This window comes from Hibiscus syriacus, unplaced genomic scaffold (assembly GCF_006381635.1).
Source record: "Hibiscus syriacus cultivar Baekdansim isolate YM2019G1 unplaced genomic scaffold, ASM638163v2 tig00111466_pilon, whole genome shotgun sequence".
In the NCBI taxonomy this organism is placed as follows: domain Eukaryota; kingdom Viridiplantae; phylum Streptophyta; class Magnoliopsida; order Malvales; family Malvaceae; genus Hibiscus; species Hibiscus syriacus.
In genome coordinates, this window is record NW_024063099.1 from 412,453 (window position 1) to 432,871 (window position 20,419).

Sequence of the window (20,419 nt, forward strand, 5' to 3'; positions counted from 1 at the left end):
AATTCCAGGTAAAATTGAAAAGGTTTAAAAATAAATAATAATATAATAATAAATAATAGTAGTAAAATAAAAAGGGGTTTTTTAAAAGTTATTTTTAAAATAAAAGATAAGAATTAAATAAAAGAAAATTAATTAAATAAACAAAATTAAAGAGATTTAGATAAAGAGAAACTTACTGTGAAAGCAGCCTCAGACTTCAGCTTCACCTCAAATTCCTTGGATCATCAAAATAGATTTTTACTTCAAGATTCACGTCGGTTACTGCAAGAACAATTCTTCACTGCCACCTCGGATTGCGTCGTTTCAACAATAACTGATTTCGATCTCAGTTTTCTCTTAGCAAACAATTTTGCTAAGTGTGTTCTCGGGAAGTTAAATTTGCTTCAATAATCAAATCCTTCTTCAAGCGTTAACCATAATAATATCCAAATCAATGTCGAAGTCGTTTTGATTTTAAAAGTAAGCTCAGAAAACAGAGAGAAAATCTGAAACGGTTTAAGTACCTTACAATTCCCACGTTTGGAATTGAGTCTTCGCTTTAGTCTTCGGCTTTAAAGAAAATTAGCTAAGCATGACCAAAGTCATACTTAGCATAATTGAAAAGTATGTGAAAAATAGAGAGGAAGCTAGAGAGAAAAAGAAGATTTTATTCTCAGATGAGAGAGATATGTTTCTAGGCTCACCGTTAAAGGGTATTTATAGCCTTCAAATTCCTAAAAACAAGCTAAAACATCTTAGATCCTAATTAAAACACTTAAAACTATTTAAACTAAAATACCTAAAAAATAATATTTAAAATAATATTCTAAATCCTAATTAAAATACTAAAACCTATTTAAACTAAAATACCTAAAACAAATATAAAATATAAAAATAATATCCTAAAACTTAATTAAAATACTAAAACCTATTTAAACTAAAATAAAAAGATAAAATCTAATGTTTAAAATATTATTCTAAACTTGAGTTTCAATCAAATCCAAATTCCAATCTGCTTTGATTCTGAAACTGAAAAAAAACTGCAGAATTTTGTCCTTTTTGTGCAATTTCCAGAATCTTATGTCCTTTACAAAAAATGAATTAAAATGAACAAATAAGCCACAAAAATCAATGATTAAGGAGTAATCTAAAAGTAAAATATTAAATAAATTAAGCACTTATCAAAATTCCCCCTCACTTATTCAATGCTTGTCCTCAAGAATTTCTCAATTAACATATCAAAATCATAAGTTGTCATCTTCAATTTCAACTTATTTCTCAAACTTCCAATCGAACTAAGTCCATGATATTTGTCGAATTCAAGTTACAATCAAGCAAAGATACACCCAAGAAAATTTAAAGTAAGCAAGATATCACAATTAATTGCCAACTTCAATGAAATATGACTCAATACCTCACAAAGATTCACACATATCTGCTCAAAGTGTTTAGGGTAAATGAAATCCCCCAAACCGAAACTAACCAAAATATTACCATAGGATTGGAATCCAATCAAGTCTCCACTACGAAAAATGAACATAATACAATAATCAAGGGGTCTTTAAACAAAATGTAATGGGGCTTCGGTTAGGGTAGGGAAAAGGAAAAAGAATAGATGAAAGACAATTGAAGCGATCGCTTTTTCCTTCCCCTTTTTTTGTTTTTTTTTCAAAGGGTCTTTTTTGTTCTTCTTCTTCTTCTTTCTTGCTGTTCGAAATAGTGAACAACGTTTTTTTTTGAAACATTGAATTTTTTTTCTTCGTGGAACAATAATGATACAAGATCTCAAGTCTCGGAAAGAGTGTGAAAAGAGAGGAAAAATAAAAAGAAAGGTTTCGAGTTTAATTATGAGGTGTAAAACAAAGAAAGAGAAATAGGCTCAAATGTGGTTCACTAGTGGATATATAAACGGGTAGTCTTTTTGGGAAGACTGGGTTTATCCTAGGTGCCCCTATCACATTAAAACATTACGTTCAACATGTAGTCTCGATATGCATTGTATTACAAGTTGTAGAATATCCTAATTAGTTTGGCACACACAAGTCAAACAATGAGCAAGAAAGAAAATGTATGCTCGTTAGGCTCAAATCTCACAAGAAAAGTTTATATGCATTGAGTCAAGTTCATCTCTATCGACAAAAACATGAAATATCAATACTCAACAAAAAATTCACCAGCTATATCAATCACCAATCATGCAAATTAAATTCGATAAAAAACATGGTCATAATCCAAAAGGAAGCAAGAGTATAAAGCGAAATTCAAGACTAGCAACCAACGATCCCAACATATCAACATCAGAATAACTCAATTTCAAACAATTAAACAAGTCAAGGAAAAATTTGACACATGTTTATCCTTCCCCCCCCCCCCACTTAATCTGTTTTGTCCCAAAACGTATATCAAATATAAAAACAAAGAGAGGGAAAAATAATACTCCCCAATCTAGTGGCGACCACGACTACGTCGAGACGAGCTATTGTAGAGTAGAATGTCCGATACTGCACTGTTCTGTTCGAACTTTTCTGCACAGTTCGAATCAAATCTATTTTTTCTGTACTATTTTTTCCTGCACTGCATTGTTCGAATCTGGTGTGTATTTTTTGCACTGTTCAAACCAAATCAGTTTTTTCTGCACAGTTCAATCGGAATTCAGATCTTTACAGAGAAAAAATAAAATAAAATTAATCAAAATAAAATAAATAGAATGAAATAAAGTTCGCTAAAAATAAAATAAAAATAAAATGAACTAAAAAGAAAATAAAATGAAATAAAAACAAAAATATAACGAAATGGGTTGCCTCCCATCAAGCGCTTTTGTTTAACGTCGTTAGCTCGATGACCTGATTTTTCAAAGCATGAGTTCCTCTAAAATGATTTCTTCGATTAGACCAACCAGAGCATTTTCATAATATGGCTTCAATCTTTGACCATTAAATTTAAATCATACTCCTGAGTTATCTTCAATTTCAACAGCACCGTGAGGAAATACTTGAGTAACTGTAAACGGTCTGAGCCATTTTGATTTGAGTTTTCCTGCAAAAAACTTAAATTTGGAGTTAAATAATAAAATCTTTTGACCGACAAATTTTTTTTTAAAAGAAATTCTACTATCGTGAAATTCTTTTGTTTTTTCTTTAAATATCCGAGCATTATCATAAGCATTTCTTCGGATTTCCTGAAGTTCTTGAATGTGTAATCTCCGAGCTTCACCAATTGCATCCATGCCCATGTTACATTATTTAACGACCCAGTAAGCCCGATGTTCTAACTCAACTGGTAAATGACATGGTTTACCGAAAACAAGCCTATATGGTGACATTCCAATGGGACCTTTATAAGCGGTTCGATATGCCCAAAGTGCATCGGTTAATTTTAAACTCCAATCATTTCGGTCCGATTTAACAAGTTTCTCAAGAATTGTTTTAATTTCCTAATTTGATACTTCTGCATGTCCATTTGTTTGTGGATGGTATACGGTAGTAATTCTTTGAGTTACTCCAAACTTTTTCATTAGCGACTCAATTACTCGGTTGATAAAATGTGTTCCTCTGTCGCTTATTATAGCCCATGGCATGCGAAACCTGGAAAAAATATTTTTCAAAAAATTAACTGTAGTTTTAGCATCATTATTTCGAATGGCTTTAGCTTCCACCCATTTAGAAACATAATCTACAGCTAAAATAATATAAGTATTTCCCAATGACGAAGTAAAAGGACCCATATAGTTGAATCCCAAACATAAAAAAATTTAGAAACTTGTATAGAATTAAACGATATTTTATTCCTACGGCTTAAATTACCTATACGTTGACATCTTTCACAAGTTTTGCAAAATAGATAAGAATCTCGAAAGATGTTAGGCCAATAGAAACCGCATTCAAGAATTTTATGAGTTGTACGTTTTGGCCCAAAATGACCACCGCAAGAGTAAAAATGACAAAATTGTAAAATTGAGTTTACCTCACTTTCGGCAATACATCGTTGAATTACCTGATCCAAGCAGTGCTTCCATAAATAAGGATTGTCCCAAATATAGTATCGAGATTCTCGCTTAATTCGATTGATTTCAGCTCTCGAAAAATCTAATGGTAACTTACCTATGGCCAAATAATTAACCATGTCCGCAAACCATGTGGTTATGCTTTGCGCCACCATCAATTTTTCTCCAGAAAATTCTTCTCTAAGTGGTGGGTCGGATGTGGAAAGGGTAATTCGACTCAAGTGATTCACAACCAAATTTTTGTATCCCTTTTTGTCTTTAATTTCTAAGTTAAACTATTGTAAAAGTAGGATCCATCGGATAAGCCTCGGTTTTACCTCCTTTTTGCTCATCAAATACCTTATAGCTGCATGATCAGAAAAAAAAAAGTAATTTTAGTGCCAAGCAAATAGGATCTAAATTTTTCTAAAGCAAAAAGTTCTTTTTCCGTAGTCGAATAATTTTTCTGAGCCGAGTCCAAAGTTTAGGACGCATAGGCTATGACATGTGGCTCTTTCCCTATTTTTTGGCTGAGAACGGCTCCAACGCTAGTGTCCGATGCGTCACACATAAGTTCAAAGGGATGATTCCAATCTGGCAACTGAACAATTGGAGCTGAAATAAGCTTTTTCTTTAATGAATCGAAAGACTCCTTGCATTTTGAATTAAAGTCAAAGTCGTGATCCTTTTGAAGTAGATTGCATAAAGGTTGTACTATCTTCGAAAAATCCTTAATAAACATGCGGTAAAATCCTCCATGGCCAAGAAAAGAATGAATTTCCCTCACAGTTGTGGGGTAAGGAAGTGAGCGTATAACATCTGTTTTAGCTTTATCAACCGCAATCCCTTTTGAGGAAATAATATGACCTAAAATTAACCTTTTACCAACCATAAAATGACATTTTTCATAGTTTAAAACAAGGTTATATTCTAAGCATCATTTAAGCATATTAGTTAAATTATCAAGACATTCATTAAAAGAGTTATCATAAACCGTGAAGTCATCCATAAAGACTTCGATGCCCTTATCCACATAGTCGGAAAATATAATTAACATGCATCTTTGGAAGGTGGCCGGTGCGTTACAAAGACCAAAGGGCATTCGCCTATATGCAAATGTACCGAAGGGACAAGTAAAAGTCATTTTTTCTTGATCCTCTAGCGCCACTGGGATTTGGAAAAAACCTGAAAAACCATCAAGTCAACAATAATAAGTTTTCCCAGTTAATTTTTCAATCATTTAGTCTATAAAAGGAAGAGGAAAATGATCTTTTTGAGTAAGAGAGTTCAACTTCCTGTAATCAATACAAACTCGCCATCCATTTTGAACTCTTGTTGGCACTAACTCCCTTTCTTGATTTCGACTACTTTGACTCCCGTTTTCTTGGGAACCACATGAATCGAACTTACCCAATTACTATCCAAAATTGGATAGATTACATCAGTATCAAGGAGTTTCTAAATTTCTTTTTTTACTACTTCCATCATCGATGGATTTAATCGATATTGTCCTTCATGTGATGGCTTTGCTCCTTCTTAGACTTTAATATTGTGCATGCAAGTCGAGGGTCTTAATCCTTTAATGTCAGCAATGGTCCATCCTATGGCTTCTTTGTGAGAGCGCAGCACTCCTACCAAAGCTTCCTCTTCTCCTTCAGATAATTTACTTGAGATGATCACCGGTAAGGTTCTATTTTCTCCCAAAAAGGCATATTTCAAATGTTCTAGTAATTGTTTAAATTTTACCTCAGGTGCCTGTAAAACATAAGGTAAAATTTTAGTTTTAGAGGAAGATAAAAAATCAGAATTAATTGAATGAATATTTTCAAACTCCCTTTCTTCCTCTTCGTGGAAAAGTTCAGAAACCTTAGAAATATTATAAGAAAGATTGGATTCAATATATTCATCAATTAAAGGATCTATAACATCAACATAATTAATTCTTTCAACATGATCAGGGCATTTCATTGCTTTATAAACATCAAATTAAACGATATCACTATCAAATTCCATTGTCAGTATACCACTTCTAACATCGATCTTTGTATGTGCAGTTCTTAGGAAATGTCAGCCTAAAAGTACCTCAGAATATGTATCAACCTATCATGTTCCTTGTCAATGACATAGAAATCTGCAGAAAAAAATAATACATTGACCTTCACTAAAACATTTTCTATCATTCCCACTGGATAGATCACGGACCGATCAGTCAACTGTAGGGTTACTCACGTTTCCTTCAAAGGCTCGTTAGTAATCATTTTATGAATATATAATGGCATAACGTTGATTGAAGCTCCTAAGTCACACATTACACGTTTAATTTTAAAATCACCTATTTTGCAAGGTATAGCGAACATACCTTGATCCTTCATCTTTGGTGGGAGCTTTCGTTGAAAAATTGCAGAGATATGTTCTCCCAAATTTACCTTTTCGTGTCCCATTAATTTCCTCTTTGTAGTGCAAAGTTCTTTTAAAAATCGAGCATACCTTGGTACTTGTCGAATTACTTCAAGAAGAGGAGTGTTGACTTGAACTTTTTGGAACACCTATAAGATCTCCTTTTCTTCAGCTCTTTTATCACGCTTCATCAACCTTGATGGGAAGGGTGGTGGCGTGATTTCATGTGAAGAAAGAGAAAGATGTGAGTCATACATACCTTGTATTTCTAAAGGTGGTGTGTCCTCTTGTTCTTCCTGATGTGCGACTTTTTCTGCTAGAACTTCGGGTGAGATAACTTTTCCCCTTCAGAGTGTGATGGCATTAACATTCTTTCTCGGATTTAACTCCGTTTGAGAAGGTAGTCTTCTTTGTGATTATAATTTCCCATATTTTGAGCTAGTCGCTTACTTGGTTATCTAACTCTTGAAGATGTGTTTCGGTTTGGCTTTGGGATTTTTCCTAGGATGCAATGAAATTTTCTTGTGAAATTATTAACTTCCCTATGAGTTCCTCCAATGATGATTTTTGTGTTTGCTATTGAGGAGGATAAGTTGGTATTTGATTTGCCGCATAGCTGAAGTTTGGGTGGTCTCGCCATCCTCCTTCTTGTATCAGCGATCAACAATCCGTTGGATTGTCTAGCTTTGTGCATATCCCATATGCTCTTGTTGCTCAAGATTTTCCTGCAACAAGTGAATTAACTACTTCAGTTAATTTATCTAACTTATTTTCAAGGGAAAATATACTTATCTTGTGAACCCGTCGGCTGGGTTCACTTGAAAACTGTTGAGAGTTGGCTGCCATGGTTGAAATCAATTCCCTTGCAGTTGTTGGGGTCAGGTTGACTAATGGTCCTCCACTGGCGACGTCCACCATTTTCATCTCCATTGGTAAAAGGCCTTCATAAAAGGATTGAAGTGATGTTTGCTCACTTAATCTGTGTTGTGGACAACGTGCGTAAAGCTTTTTAAATCGCTCCCAATAGTCATAAAGACTTTCTTCGCTCTTTTGCTTAATGGAAAGAATGCTCCTCGCAACTCGCTTGCTTTAGCTGTTGGAAAGAACCTGTCAAGAAAAATTCGATTCATGACAGCCCATGAATTAACTGAATTTGGAAGTAAATAAAATAACTAATCTTTAGCCAAATCTGCTAAAGAGAAAGGGAAAGTTCTCAATTTAATTTGATCCTCGGTAACTCCCTGTGGTTTCATGCTCTTGTTCCTAATTAAAATACTTAAAACTATTTAAACTAAAATACCTAAAAAATAATATTCTAAATCCTAATTAAAATACTAAAACCTATTTAAACTAAAATACCTAAAACAAAGATAAAATATAAAAATAATATCCTAAAAATTAATTAAAATACTAAAACATATTTAAACTAAAATACAAAGATAAAATATAATGTTTAAAATATTATCCTAAACTTGAGTTTAATTCAAATCCGAATTCCAGCCAGCTTTGATTCTGAATCTGGAAAAAAAACTGCAGAATTGTGTCATTTTTATGCAATTTCCAGAATCTTACGTCATGTACAGAAAATGAATTAAACTGAACAAATAAGCCACAAAAACCAATGATTAAGAACTAATTTAAAAGTAAAATATTAACTAAATTAAGCACTTATCACAAGGGCCTTCAGATAAAATCATGTTCTAATCAATCTCATGATACAGTCGAAAAAAATCAACTCTCACCCAATTCCTTGAAAGATGCAAAAAAATTTGCTAGAGTAGTTTTCATTGCTTGAAAGTTAACCATACATGAGGTTAAGAAACGACCAATAAAGCAATTCTAAATAAAAATATTAGTGGCGAGATAGTATTAGGAGCAATTGTAAGGGCCTCTTCCTTCTTATCACCAAGATTTAATCCTTCTAAGTCGTGCATAATCTCCATCATTAGCAAAAACCACCAAAATAGGGCTAAAGTGTTGATAAATCGGGAAAAGTAAACGAAAGAACACAAGAATTTTAACGAGGTTCGGTAATGTGCTTACGTCCTCGGTGCCTAGGCGGCACTAGAAAACTTTTATTCAATGATAATAGGTTTAGGTTACATCTTTATTTATAATAGAAAACCCTGGTACATAATTCCAAAATTAACCCTGTATCGTACCGCGGGGGCGCACCCCCTGCACCCCCAACCCACATAATCGTAACCCCCTCTACAAGACTTTTTTTGTAAGGATAGTTGATGTTCGCTTCGCTCACTCCGCTCCATCCCCTGTTCTTTTTACCGGTATATTTATTAGCCATTCCTTACAAATCTCCACCTTGGCGAATATCCTACCCCTTAGGAAACATTCAATGTGGGTTGGGTTACCTTACTTCTTTAACAACTTGAAACATTCAACAAGTCCAAGCAATGCTTGAACTTGTCTGTTATAACTAGCTTGGTGAACATATCAGCGGCATTCTCATCAGTGTGTACCTTCTAAAACAAAATCTCTCCAGATGCAACCAACTCTCTGATCTTGTGAAAACGTACATCAATGTGCTTAGTTCTAACACGATATACCTGATTCTTAGCTAAGTGAATAGCACTTTGATTGTTGCAGAATAGCTGAACTCCACCTTGCTGAACACCCAACTCCTTCACTAAACCAGTGAGCCATAAAGCTTCTTTTTGCAGCTTCAGCCGCTGCCATGTACTCAGCTTCAGTTGTAGATAGTGCCACAACATATTGAATAGTAGACTTCCAACAAATAGGTCCTCCACCAAGAGTAAAAACATACCCTGTCGTAGATCTTCTATTATCCAAGTCACCTGCATAGTCTGAATCCACATATCCTACAACCAAAAGATTATCTCGTTGACTACCAAAAACAATTCCATGTCCCACAGTACCCTTTAAGTACCGAAAGATCCACTTGACTGCTTCCCAATGTTGCTTACCAGGTTTAGACATATACTTACAAACTTGACTAACAACATGAGCTAAATCAGGACGAGTACATACCATTGCATACATCAAGCAGCCAACAGCATTAGAATACGGAACCTTTGCCATATCTTCAGCTTCCTTATCTGTCTTAGGGCACTGTTCTGATGAGAGCTTAAAGTGGTTCGCCAATGGAGTGCTAACTGGTTTTGCGCTGCTCATCGCAAACCTTTCTAGCATTTTTTTAACATAACCCCGTTGAGATAACCATAGTTTCCTTGAGTCTCTGTCCCTGCAAATTTCCATTCCAAGAATTTTCTTTGTAGCACCTAAATCTTTCATATCAAATTCCTGACTCAATAAAGTTTTCAAACCGATAACATCATCAATGTTCTTCGCAGCAATCAACATATCATCAACATACAGTAATAGAAAAATAAAAGAACCATCATTAAGGCTCTTAACATAGACACAACAATCATACTCACATTGGTTGTAGCCAATCTTGATCATATAGGAGTCAAACCGTTTATACCACTGTCTCGGAGACTGTTTCAACCCGTACAAAGATTTCTTCAATATACAAACTAAATGCTCGTTTCCAGGTTGAGTGAAACCTTCAGGTTGCCGTATGTAGATCTGCTCCTCTAAATCACCATGCAAAAAAGCAGTTTTAACATCCATCTGCTCTAAATGCAAATCCCAACTGGCCACCAATGTAAGTACTGCTCGGATTGAAGTGTGTCTGACCATAGGAGAAAAGATTTCATCATAATCAACTCCTTTCTGCTGTGAAAAACCCTTTGCTACCAAACGAGCCTTGAACTTCTCCCCCTCTTTTTCTGTTACTGTTGGTTTCTTCTTATACACCCATTTGCAACCAATCGGATTTTTACCCTCAGGAAGGGGAACCAACTCCCATGTACGATTGTGATTCAAAGACTCCATCTCCTCAACCATGGATGCCATCCACTTGTCGTTTTCCTGACTAGTAACAACATCATGAAAAGTAACCGGATCATCGCTGCTAATAATAAGTGCAAAAGAGACCAAGTCTTCAAAACCCAATCTACTCGGAGGCTTTATATTCGTCAATCTCACCCTGTCTCTGGCGAGACTATAATCCTACAAATCATCCGTAGTGGAATGACCAGAAGTCGGTTGAGACGTTTCTGGTTTCTCAACTGGAAACTGCTCGAAATCCACCATTGTCGTGTCTTTCTTCTGTTGCAACATGGATTGTTCATCAAAAACAACATCTCTACTGATCACAATTTTCTTCGCAACTGGATCCCAGAACTTGAATCCTTTGACACCTTTCTTGTAACCCAGAAAAATGCACTCCTTCGATTTTGCATCAAGTTTGGATCTCTCATCAGCAGGTACATGCACATAAGCAAGACAACCAAAAATCCGTAAGTTATCAAAACTAACATCATGACCAGTCCATACCTCTTCTGCAACTTTCCCAGCCAATGATGCCCTTGGCGATCTGTTGATAAGATAACACGCCATGTTAACAACCTCGGCCCAGAAGTGTTTGGGAAGCCCCGCATTCAACCGTAAATATTTGGCTCTTTCATTCAACGACCTGTTCATCCGTTCTGCAACACCATTCTGTTGTGGTGTCTTGCGTACTGTAAAATGTCTCTTAATCCCGTGCTCCTTACAGAAGTGTAAGAACTGGAATCTGTGTACTCCGTACCATTTTCAGACCGCAAACACTTGATTTTTCGTCCTGTTTGGTTTTCTACCTCTCTTTTCCACAGCTTGAACTTCTTAAAAACTTCAGATTTCTATTTCAAAAAATACACCCAAACTTTCCGTGAAAAATCATCAATAAAAGTAACATAATACCTAGATCCACCCAAAGACGATGTCGTGGAAGGCCCCCACACATCAGAATGCACATAATCAAGAATCCCTTGAGTTGTGTGCTTCGCAGTCTTGAAACGGACTTTAGTCTGTTTACCAAGAACACAATACTTGCAAAAATCGAGCTTACAGCTTTTGACACCATGCAACATATTTCTTTTGTGTAATTCTGTCATACCACGTTCACTAAGATGAGCAAGAAGCATATGCCACAGTTTTTGTAGTATCATCACAGGATTCAACAGAATGAACTCCACCTGCAACGGTACTCCCTAACAATCTATAAATATTTCCTGCATTCATCTTTCCTTTCATCACAGTCAAAGCACCTTTAACAATCTGAATGGTTTCTCTATCCTCATCAGCCTTAGGGATAAAACTATTCTTGTGCAAAGTGCCCAAAGAAATCAAATTCTTCTTCAAATCTAGGATATGTCGAACACCACTCAACGTCCGACAGAGCCATCATACATCTTAATTCTGACATCACCAATACCAACAATATTGCAACATCTATCATCACCCAAATAAACAGAACCAGAATTAACCGACCTGTATGTCGAAAACCATTCCCTATTTGGCGTGATGTGATAAGAACATCCAGAATCAAGAATCCACGCATCCGTCAATTGAGTCGTTGAAATAGAAAGCATATCACCCTCACTGCAATCAGAATTGTCATCCTCGACCACGTTCACAGACTTGAATAAAACATCACGCTTCTCATCAGTCTGCTTTTTCAACTTCGGACAGTCTCGCTTCATATGTCCCGCCTCCTTGCACTTGTAACAGTGAATTGTCTTCTTATCCCTAGATTTGGATCTGGAATTCCGCTTGCTAGACCCTGCCTTCTCTGGCTTCCGTCCACGGTCTCGATTACCCTTGACATATAAGCTATCGGCTTGAGAGTTTTCCTCTGCATTCTGCTTCCGCTGGTTGTGAGCCAACAAGGCTGCAGTAATCTCCTCAACGTTGATAGTCTCTGTCCCATATGTAAGAGTAGTCACCATGTGTTCGTAAGAGGGAGGCAACGAACACAACAAAAATCATCGCTCTGTCTTCATCCTCAATTTTTTACATCAAGCCGAGCCAAATCAGAAACGATTTGATTGAAGACATTCACGTGTTGCGCCAAATCATGATCGTCCTGCATCTTCAGCCCATATAGCCGCTGCTTTAGATACAGTTTTGTCGTTAAGGATTTGGACATAAACTGACTTTCCAACTTCCTCCAAATTTCGTCTGGAGACGATAGATGCATGACGTGATACATAACCTCGTCCGCCAAGCATAATCGTATGGTTCCTGCCGCTCTTTGTTGCAATTCTTCCCAATCTTCCTCCTCCATCGACGCCGGCTTTGTAGGTCGCAAAGCCTTCAAGATCCCCTGCTGCGCCAACAGATCCTTCACCCTCGTTTGCCATAATCCGAAGTTACCCAGACCATCAAATTTCGCAACTTCGAATTTTGCTCCTGACATCTGATACCAATTGTTGATAAATCGGGTAAAGTAAACGAAAGAACACAAGAATTTTAACGAGGTTCGGCAATATGCTTACGTCCTCGATGCCTAGGCGGCGCTAGAAAATTTTTATTCAATGATAATAGGTTTAGGTTACATCTTTATTTATAATAGAAAACCCTGGTACATAATTCCAAAATTAACCCTGTACCGTACAGCAGGGCACAGCCCCCGCACCCCCAAACCACATAATCATAACCCCCTCTACAAGACTTTCTTTATAAGGCCAGTTGATGTTCACTCCGCTCCATCCCCTGTCATCTTTACCGGTATATTTATGAGTCATACCTTACACAAAGACTGAACCAGAAAACTAACAAAAGCCAAAACAATTTGAGAACAAACCTCAGAGACATGCTATAAAAGTATAGATAAATCGTGTTAAACGACAGAGAAAAACCCTAACACAGAGAGAACCCCTAACACATAGAGTAATTTGATTTTCATTTATTTAACAGCCAAAAACAATCTTATATCACATCAACCTTTAAAGATAATTAAGGATTATTATTTATATATTTAATAAAAACCTAAAGTTCAATGCTTATTTTATAACTTTTAAAAGTTTTTTTTTAATCTAGGATAAGTGTAAGGCCATATATGTTTAGAAATAACTCTCAACCTTTTGATATTGAACGCTCACACCCCTAACATTCATGGTGCTCAAATCCGGATCCTCAAAGAATAATAAGAATTCCTTTACTACGAAAGCCATGATTCGTGCAACTTTTGAAAGTTAAATGACTAAAAAATCATTTTAACATACTTCAATAGTTATTTGTAAATTTTCTTATTTTATAATAATGTATATCAGTATGTAATGTTTGTTGTAGACTCATTTATTCCTATCTATATCTCCCACGGATGAAATGACAATTATGTTTCGTAGATTCATTATATACAAAATTCGTTGTAATGTATAAAGCTGATTGAATATTATAATAAAAGGGCATAACAACAAATTAAATCAGAAGCTGTTGTAGTCATTGACTAATATTCTGACTCAACAAACCCTTTAACCATTCAACTGTTCACTCTTTTCAGGTTCATATAACCTAATAATTACTTTCAACTCGATCTAAGGCTAACCAAGGTGGTGTACATATGGACAAAAATGGGGTAATCTACAAGTTTATGGAAGGTCTTTCTCTTATAATCAGAACTTGTAAGGTCCACGCAATGGAAGTCTATTTTTGTTTGAATGGATGAGTTGGTCAATGGGTGAGTTAATCATTATCCATTATCCTCTTTTACATGTTTAAAGAAGAAGAAGATGGACAATGGGTGAGATGTTTAAAGAAGAAGTTAAACCGAACGAATCCATAACGTGCACTTAATTAAAAGATCGGTGACCAAAGTCGAAGAAGAAAAAGAAAAAGAAGAACGACCGAGTGACTTATATCGAACGAACCGATAACATTAGGGATCAAATGCACTTAATTAAAAAATCGGTGACCAAATTCGGTCAGATCGAAAACAAAGAGGGCTATTGGCATATTTTACCCAATTTTAAATTATCATGCATTTTAGATTTTTTTTAATATTTTTATTGATAATTTGTTTTCATCCTTTTAGAGAAAGTTTGTTTTTTAGTATAAAATCTTACATCATTCTCTGTTTATGATGATACTTCAACATCAATGTTAATTTCTTTAACGATGGTGGCCAAAATGAAACTAAAACTAAACGCAATGTATGATTTTGAAAAAAGAATAATTGAGTGATCAAAACGGGATAAAAGTGGTAGTTGGGTACTAAACGGTAGTTTACCCTAAATATTTATATGAAACTTGAAGCATTGAGGGAGACACAACATTGTTGTACAAACAGTATTTATAGGGGAAATACAAAATGCTGCACAATGCAACATCACGACACCAAAAGGAAACAATAACCAAAAGGAAATTGGGTGCTCTGAAGCACACATGAAAAACAAGACTACTTGCAATCTATATGAGAAGTCAGTCGGGCATTAACTTCTCAATTCTAACTCTTTTAATGCCTCTCAATCTTGTCTATTAGATATATAATAACAAAATGAAGCAGAAGGAGAAAGAGGATGAGCAACTCCTTTAATTTCTCTTCACTTCTTTCTCCTCCCATCTTCCACTGTAATTTCACCTAATGATATCAACTACAACAGCTTGAAAACCAAGGACACTGCATTTTGTATGGCTGCACAAATATGTATCACCAAATTTCTTCTTTCTTAAGCCAAATTGTAGCTTGAAACTGAGACATCGGCAGGAGAAGCAGCATGGATGTACACAAACTCGATACTCTTTCCTGCAGGTAAAGAGTTTATGTGTGTTGGGAGACCATAAGAAATCCCAGATTTAGTGAGACCCCACAGAGGACCATAGAGCTTTGATATAGACAGCTTGAGATCCTTTAGTGTCTTGGAAGACTTGTTGGTCACCATTGTGGAATACCTGTAGTAAGTTCTTCCTTTTTCGTTCCAGGACTTCGTCACCTTCTGTTGTATGGAAACTGGACTAGAAGATGCTGCAAAACAGAATCCCCGGGTCAGATTCGTGATTTGATATCGAATTATAAAAGAACTATGACTGCAATCAATGTACCAAGAGTTGATTTGGCTTTTGGCTCGGTCCTCGGTTTGGCAGAAACTGGTTTAGGAGCTGGGATGGCCACTGCATTGGAAGGAAAAGCCATGATCATAATCATTGATACAAAAAGCAAGAACCATGGAACTAGATGGGGGGGGGGGGTACACGCTGTATATTACCAGGAAGCAGCTGGTTGTAACCGGCATGACCGCCCCCGAGTCTAGCCAGTATGCCGAGCAGAGGAGCATTGTTATAGGTAGCAGGCTCTGTTTGTTCATAATTGTCCCTTTCATCAGCAAAGTTATCGTAGGCATCAGGCCCTCCAACCACAGCACCGGTGAGGACGTTGGGGTCGCTTGTTTTCCTTGAATACCAAGCGGCATAACCTTGTCGGCAAGCGATGAATTGAGGGTGGATCTTGATTGAGACAATCGAAGAACCTCGGTGATGAACTTGTTGCGGGAAATTGTTACCATAACCAACCATGTAACTTGTAGCTCTTGGATTGTCCCCTAGAAGATAATCCACCTGAGATTTTAACATAGAAAAAAGCCATTAGAAAACATTGCTTAAGGCTGAAGTTGTTAATCATTTATATCTAGATCTCTTTGGAGTTACCTGAGATTTAGCAAAAGAAAGAAGCTGAGATGGTGCAACATTGCCAGCATCACACCTCAAGGTTCCTCCAGAGGAAGTGAGATAGTCAGAGTACACGGTGGCTAAAAACGAGGCGCTCGTTACGAACTGCATGTTGTTCCATCGCTGTCGGAAAATCAAACCACCGGGAGTCTTCTGAACATTACGGCTACCCTTTCCGATCAACGCACACATGAAGTGCTCTGCCTTCTGATGATACCTCTTAAACACTGGAGCATGGAGACCAGCTTTGCCTTGCATTAAGAACTGCAGGTTCACCAACAAACATTAATCACCGAGATAAAGCAAAGAATTACTCGTCGAAAAGACGAACAATTATCGTTCGATATACCTTGGCGACAAGGGTCTGAACACCAGCGTACTTGACGTCCCAACCGAACTCGGTCATGGCCCAACCGGTTCCACCCATTGAGTCACCATTCTTTCCAAGATAGTTCAAGTAGTAGTCATTGTTACTAGCCTGGTACAACCATGCAGCGGCCCACAACAACTCATCCTATACAAAATTCCAAAATTCCGAGTTATCACAGCAAACATCCCATTTTCGATCATCAACCGAATTTTGCAGTAACATTGATTAAAAATATATATTTTGATTAAGAAGAAAAAAGGAAACTTACATTGTAGCCACTGACGGATCGGTAGTACTTTTGGGCAACTGTGATGCTGCTGTCATATTTGCCTCTGTATTTATCAGCAAATTCGAATAGCTGAAAAAACAGAAACCAAAAATCAAAATGTTTATCACTACAACAATTAATGAAACTTTCGTTAAGAAGCAAGTTGGTGATGTGTTTGAAATATGTGGAAAAAAAGGAAGAGTAAGCCTGGGATTGTATTCAGGAATACCAACTACAAATTTTTTTAAAAATGGGAACTTTTACAAATTTAGATAAGTGAAAAACATATTATCCGTCTAAAATACAAAGAAATATCTAAAATATATAGTAATTTAAAATTGGATAAAGAACGTAAATGGTCCCCGACTATAAGATATTGGTTTATTAAGTCCCTCAATTATTAAAAGTTACAAAATAGTCATTCGACTATGGAGTGTTGCTTTGTTGAGTCTCTTAACTATTAAAAGTTACAAAATTATCACCTGATTATTCATGATGTTCCAAACTGTCCTTCTTTCGTTAAAAAAATGCCAGTTGTTTAAGCTAGACGTTAACATGATGATTGGAATGTGATAGTTGAGATTTTGAGATCAAATTTTATCATATCAAAGTTAACAAGTTAACGTTCAACTTAAAATATTATTTATTTTTTAATAAAAATAATTAGTCTAGAACATAATGAATAAAAACGATCATTTTATAATTTTTAATAATTAATAAAATTAATAAATGGACGATCACCCTCGGCTATTTTCTCTATCCATTATTGGATATGTACGGTTTCATTTGGAGAGTTGACATATAGGTTTGGTACGTGAGGAACAAAAGAATTTTATTGTAACCTTTGCGGTACAATGAACGGTTAAGATCTACTAGTACAACAGATCTGTAGGGTCAAGATACAATTAATCACACATGACAAAGGTACCAAGCCAAGCGCCTCCTAGATCCAATTTACACGCCGAAAATGTTTACTCGCCTATATAAAATTCAATTTGACACCAAAAGTTTTGAAGAAAACACCTCTAAACGACAACGTTTCTTTTGTGGACAGTTTTTTAGGAAACAGATACTTGCAAGGAAAATAATTATTACTATGATATTTTATTCTTCTTGTAATTTTATATAGATTAAACTACATGTTTAGTATCCTATTTATTACTTTTATTTGGTTTTGATCACTCAATTATTATTTTTTTAAATCATGCGTAATGTTACGTTTTAGTTTTATTTTGATCATCCGTCGTTAAAAAATTAAAAAAACTATTTACGTTATAATTTTTTTCAATGATGACATGACATTATCTTACGGCGATGCTCATCGCGGTTAATTTTTTTAACCGTTCGTAACTAAAATGTAACGTTAAGTGTGATTTTGAAATAAATAATAGTTGAATGACCAAAACGAAACAAAAGTTATACTTGAGGTACTAATCTTGTAGTTTACTCTTTACATAATACACAATTAAAAGTTACTAGTAATATTGTTGAATTACTTTTAAAATCTAGAACTAAAATAAATCCACCAAAATAGGCTCAAGAAGTGTAACCGTAAGCTAAAGGGAGTAGGAAAATAAACCTGATAAGCGTGGTGAAGAAGCTCGCTGGAATACGCGGGGTTGGAGCGGCGGAAGACCACTGAGGCGGCAGCCATGGCTGCGGCTGTCTCACCGGCGAGATCCGACCCGGGATTGCTTGGATCGATCTTGTAAGCATGACGGTCGGTGGTCATGTCCTCGGGTCTTTGCCAACAGTAGTGATCACTGTTGCCATCTCCCACCTAAAATGAACATCACCGGAAAGTTTCAGAAACAAATACAGATTCAAAATGCATCTTCACTTACTAAGAGTACCTCTCCGTAAAGAACGTAAGGTTCGGGGTGAGCTTTGATGAGATAGTCAGTGCCCCACTTGACAGCCGCCATGGCATGACCGAGCTCTCCGTTCGCTGCCATTTGCTTGCCGTACTCTACTATGCTCCACGACATCATCGTGATGGTGAACGCCATCGGCAGCCCAAACTTAACATTGTCCCCTGCATCATAGTACCCTCCTACCAGATCCAGCTGTTCGATTCCACATCCAAATTTCAATCATAATTTCCGATTGCAAAATTCAATGAGGGCGTTAAGCGTTAAGTTTAGCTTACTTACCCCACTGGCCTTGCCGTCATTCAAGCCGGAATTAGCTCTCCATAAAACTCTCTGGTCACGAGGAAGATAACCAGATCTTTGAGCTTCAAAGAAGAGAATGCTCTTACTCAGAGCTTGGTTATAGTCATGCCCACCAAATGCCAAAGGAAGACACAGTATTAAAAGCAGAGGAGCCATCGAAAATAGCCTCGTTAGCTTCTCCATGTAAAAGAAAAATCTGTTTTCTGCAGAATCTGTACACTGCAAAATGGGATTTCCTTCAACTTTCTAAAACCGAAAGAGATTGAAGCAATGTGGGTAGAATTTTATGGATTAAAATTCCAGATAAAACCCACAAATAAGAGACTCTTAGAAAGAAGAGAGAGAGAGCAGTGAGAGTGGGAAATGGAAGAGGAGCTGAAGCCTCTTTATATTGCAGAGGGGAGGAAGCAACCAAGAGAGTAGAAATAGGCCGGGATCAATAAATGCAAAATATTTTAATCTTTCATATGAAAACAAAAATAAAAACTTGTTTTTCCATTTTGGAGGAGAGGGAAACGGCTGATAAAAGAAAAGAACAGAACCATGTGGCTCTTTTACTGGGAAGAGTCGGTGTGGATTTTAATGCATTATAGGTGAAAGCAAACAAGATAAAGGCAGCCCAAACTGAAAATTTTCACCTACATTTTGAAAAATAATAACTAATTTCTCAAACAGGTACGAGAAACAAAAGTAAGCTTGCAGGGTAGTTCTGCGGTACGGCGCTTAAAAAACGGTTAATATACAGCGTGATCGGTTAAACAAGTAACTGTTTAAAATTTAGACAAGTTATGTTATATTATTTAACCAGAAATATTATAAAGTACAATAACATACTAGGTAGTGCTTATATAATGTAATAGGTAGCGCTTATATTTACCTATTTTATAAGTAAACCGGTATATTTATATCGATAGCATTGCAAATTTACCTATTACATTATATTATATTGAAAGTGTCCATACTTTTTATAAAAATGATCGATACTTCTTTTAAAGTTATGTAATTTATGTTTCAATTTTTTTTAATAGTGTTTCATGTTTTCCACCTACAATATTAATTTAATAATTTCATTTGCACAAAAAATTATTTGATTGTTTTGATATTTTATAAAATAATATTTAGAATTTTTAATTTAATAATAATATATATCGTAACGTAAAAAATAAATCATTAGACGCCTATAATTACTAAATTAATATCTTAAAACTCACTCAAAAAGATGTATATACCTAAATATGTAGTTAACAAACATACCTAAATATGTAGTTATTGTACATACCTAAATTTAATGATAATATATACTTGTAGTTATTGTACATACCTAAATATGTACTGCGAATTTAATGTTGTACCTACCCTTTAACTACCACTACCAATGCCACATCCTATTGAAAGCAGCACGACTGAAACATGTTCAAAATGAACATTTGCTTACATCTCCATCAACTCCTGGAGCACTGAACTTGCACAACAAAATTTTTGCCATGGATAATACTGATGTAGACAATGTTAAGCCAACCGAGGAATGCCATGAAGTACATAATGTTGATGAATCTGACAGATTGGTTGGTCAGCTCTTCTGTTCACGTGATCAAGCTTGGCACTTTTACAAGGGATTCGCACGGGAACATGGGTTTAGTGCACGTATGGGAACAACACGGCTTGACGTGGAAGGGAATGTGAAGACACAAGAATTTTGTTGTTCCAAAGAAGGGTTT

The 20,419-nt window shown here is 35.9% G+C and overlaps 1 protein-coding gene across 1 annotated transcript; it reads right to left on the reverse strand.

The window, feature by feature from the left end:
• Nucleotides 1–14,864: 14,864 nt before the first annotated feature.
• Nucleotides 14,865–18,902, reverse strand: LOC120163592 (endoglucanase 6-like). The gene is made up of 9 exons (XM_039173490.1): nucleotides 18,681–18,902; nucleotides 18,381–18,593; nucleotides 18,107–18,307; nucleotides 16,528–16,617; nucleotides 16,239–16,403; nucleotides 15,869–16,153; nucleotides 15,430–15,778; nucleotides 15,266–15,334; nucleotides 14,865–15,188 (listed from the first exon to the last, which is right to left on the reverse strand). The coding sequence occupies exons 1-9, from the start codon at nucleotides 18,882–18,884 to the stop codon at nucleotides 14,893–14,895; spliced, it is 1,872 nt and encodes a 623-aa protein (XP_039029421.1). The 5' UTR covers nucleotides 18,885–18,902; the 3' UTR covers nucleotides 14,865–14,892.
• Nucleotides 18,903–20,419: the final 1,517 nt, after the last annotated feature.

Excerpts from the sequence above, each read along its gene's own strand:
- LOC120163592 (XM_039173490.1), bottom strand. The coding sequence starts at position 18,884 with ATGGAGAAGCTAACGAGGCTATTTTCGATGGCTCCTCTGCTTTTAATA. Across the intron at positions 15,335-15,429 it reads TTACAACCAGCTGCTTCCTG|TGGCCATCCCAGCTCCTAAA; the intron begins GTAATATACAGC and ends CTTCCAATGCAG. Across the intron at positions 15,189-15,265 it reads AAAAGCCAAATCAACTCTTG|CATCTTCTAGTCCAGTTTCC; the intron begins GTACATTGATTG and ends TCTGTTTTGCAG.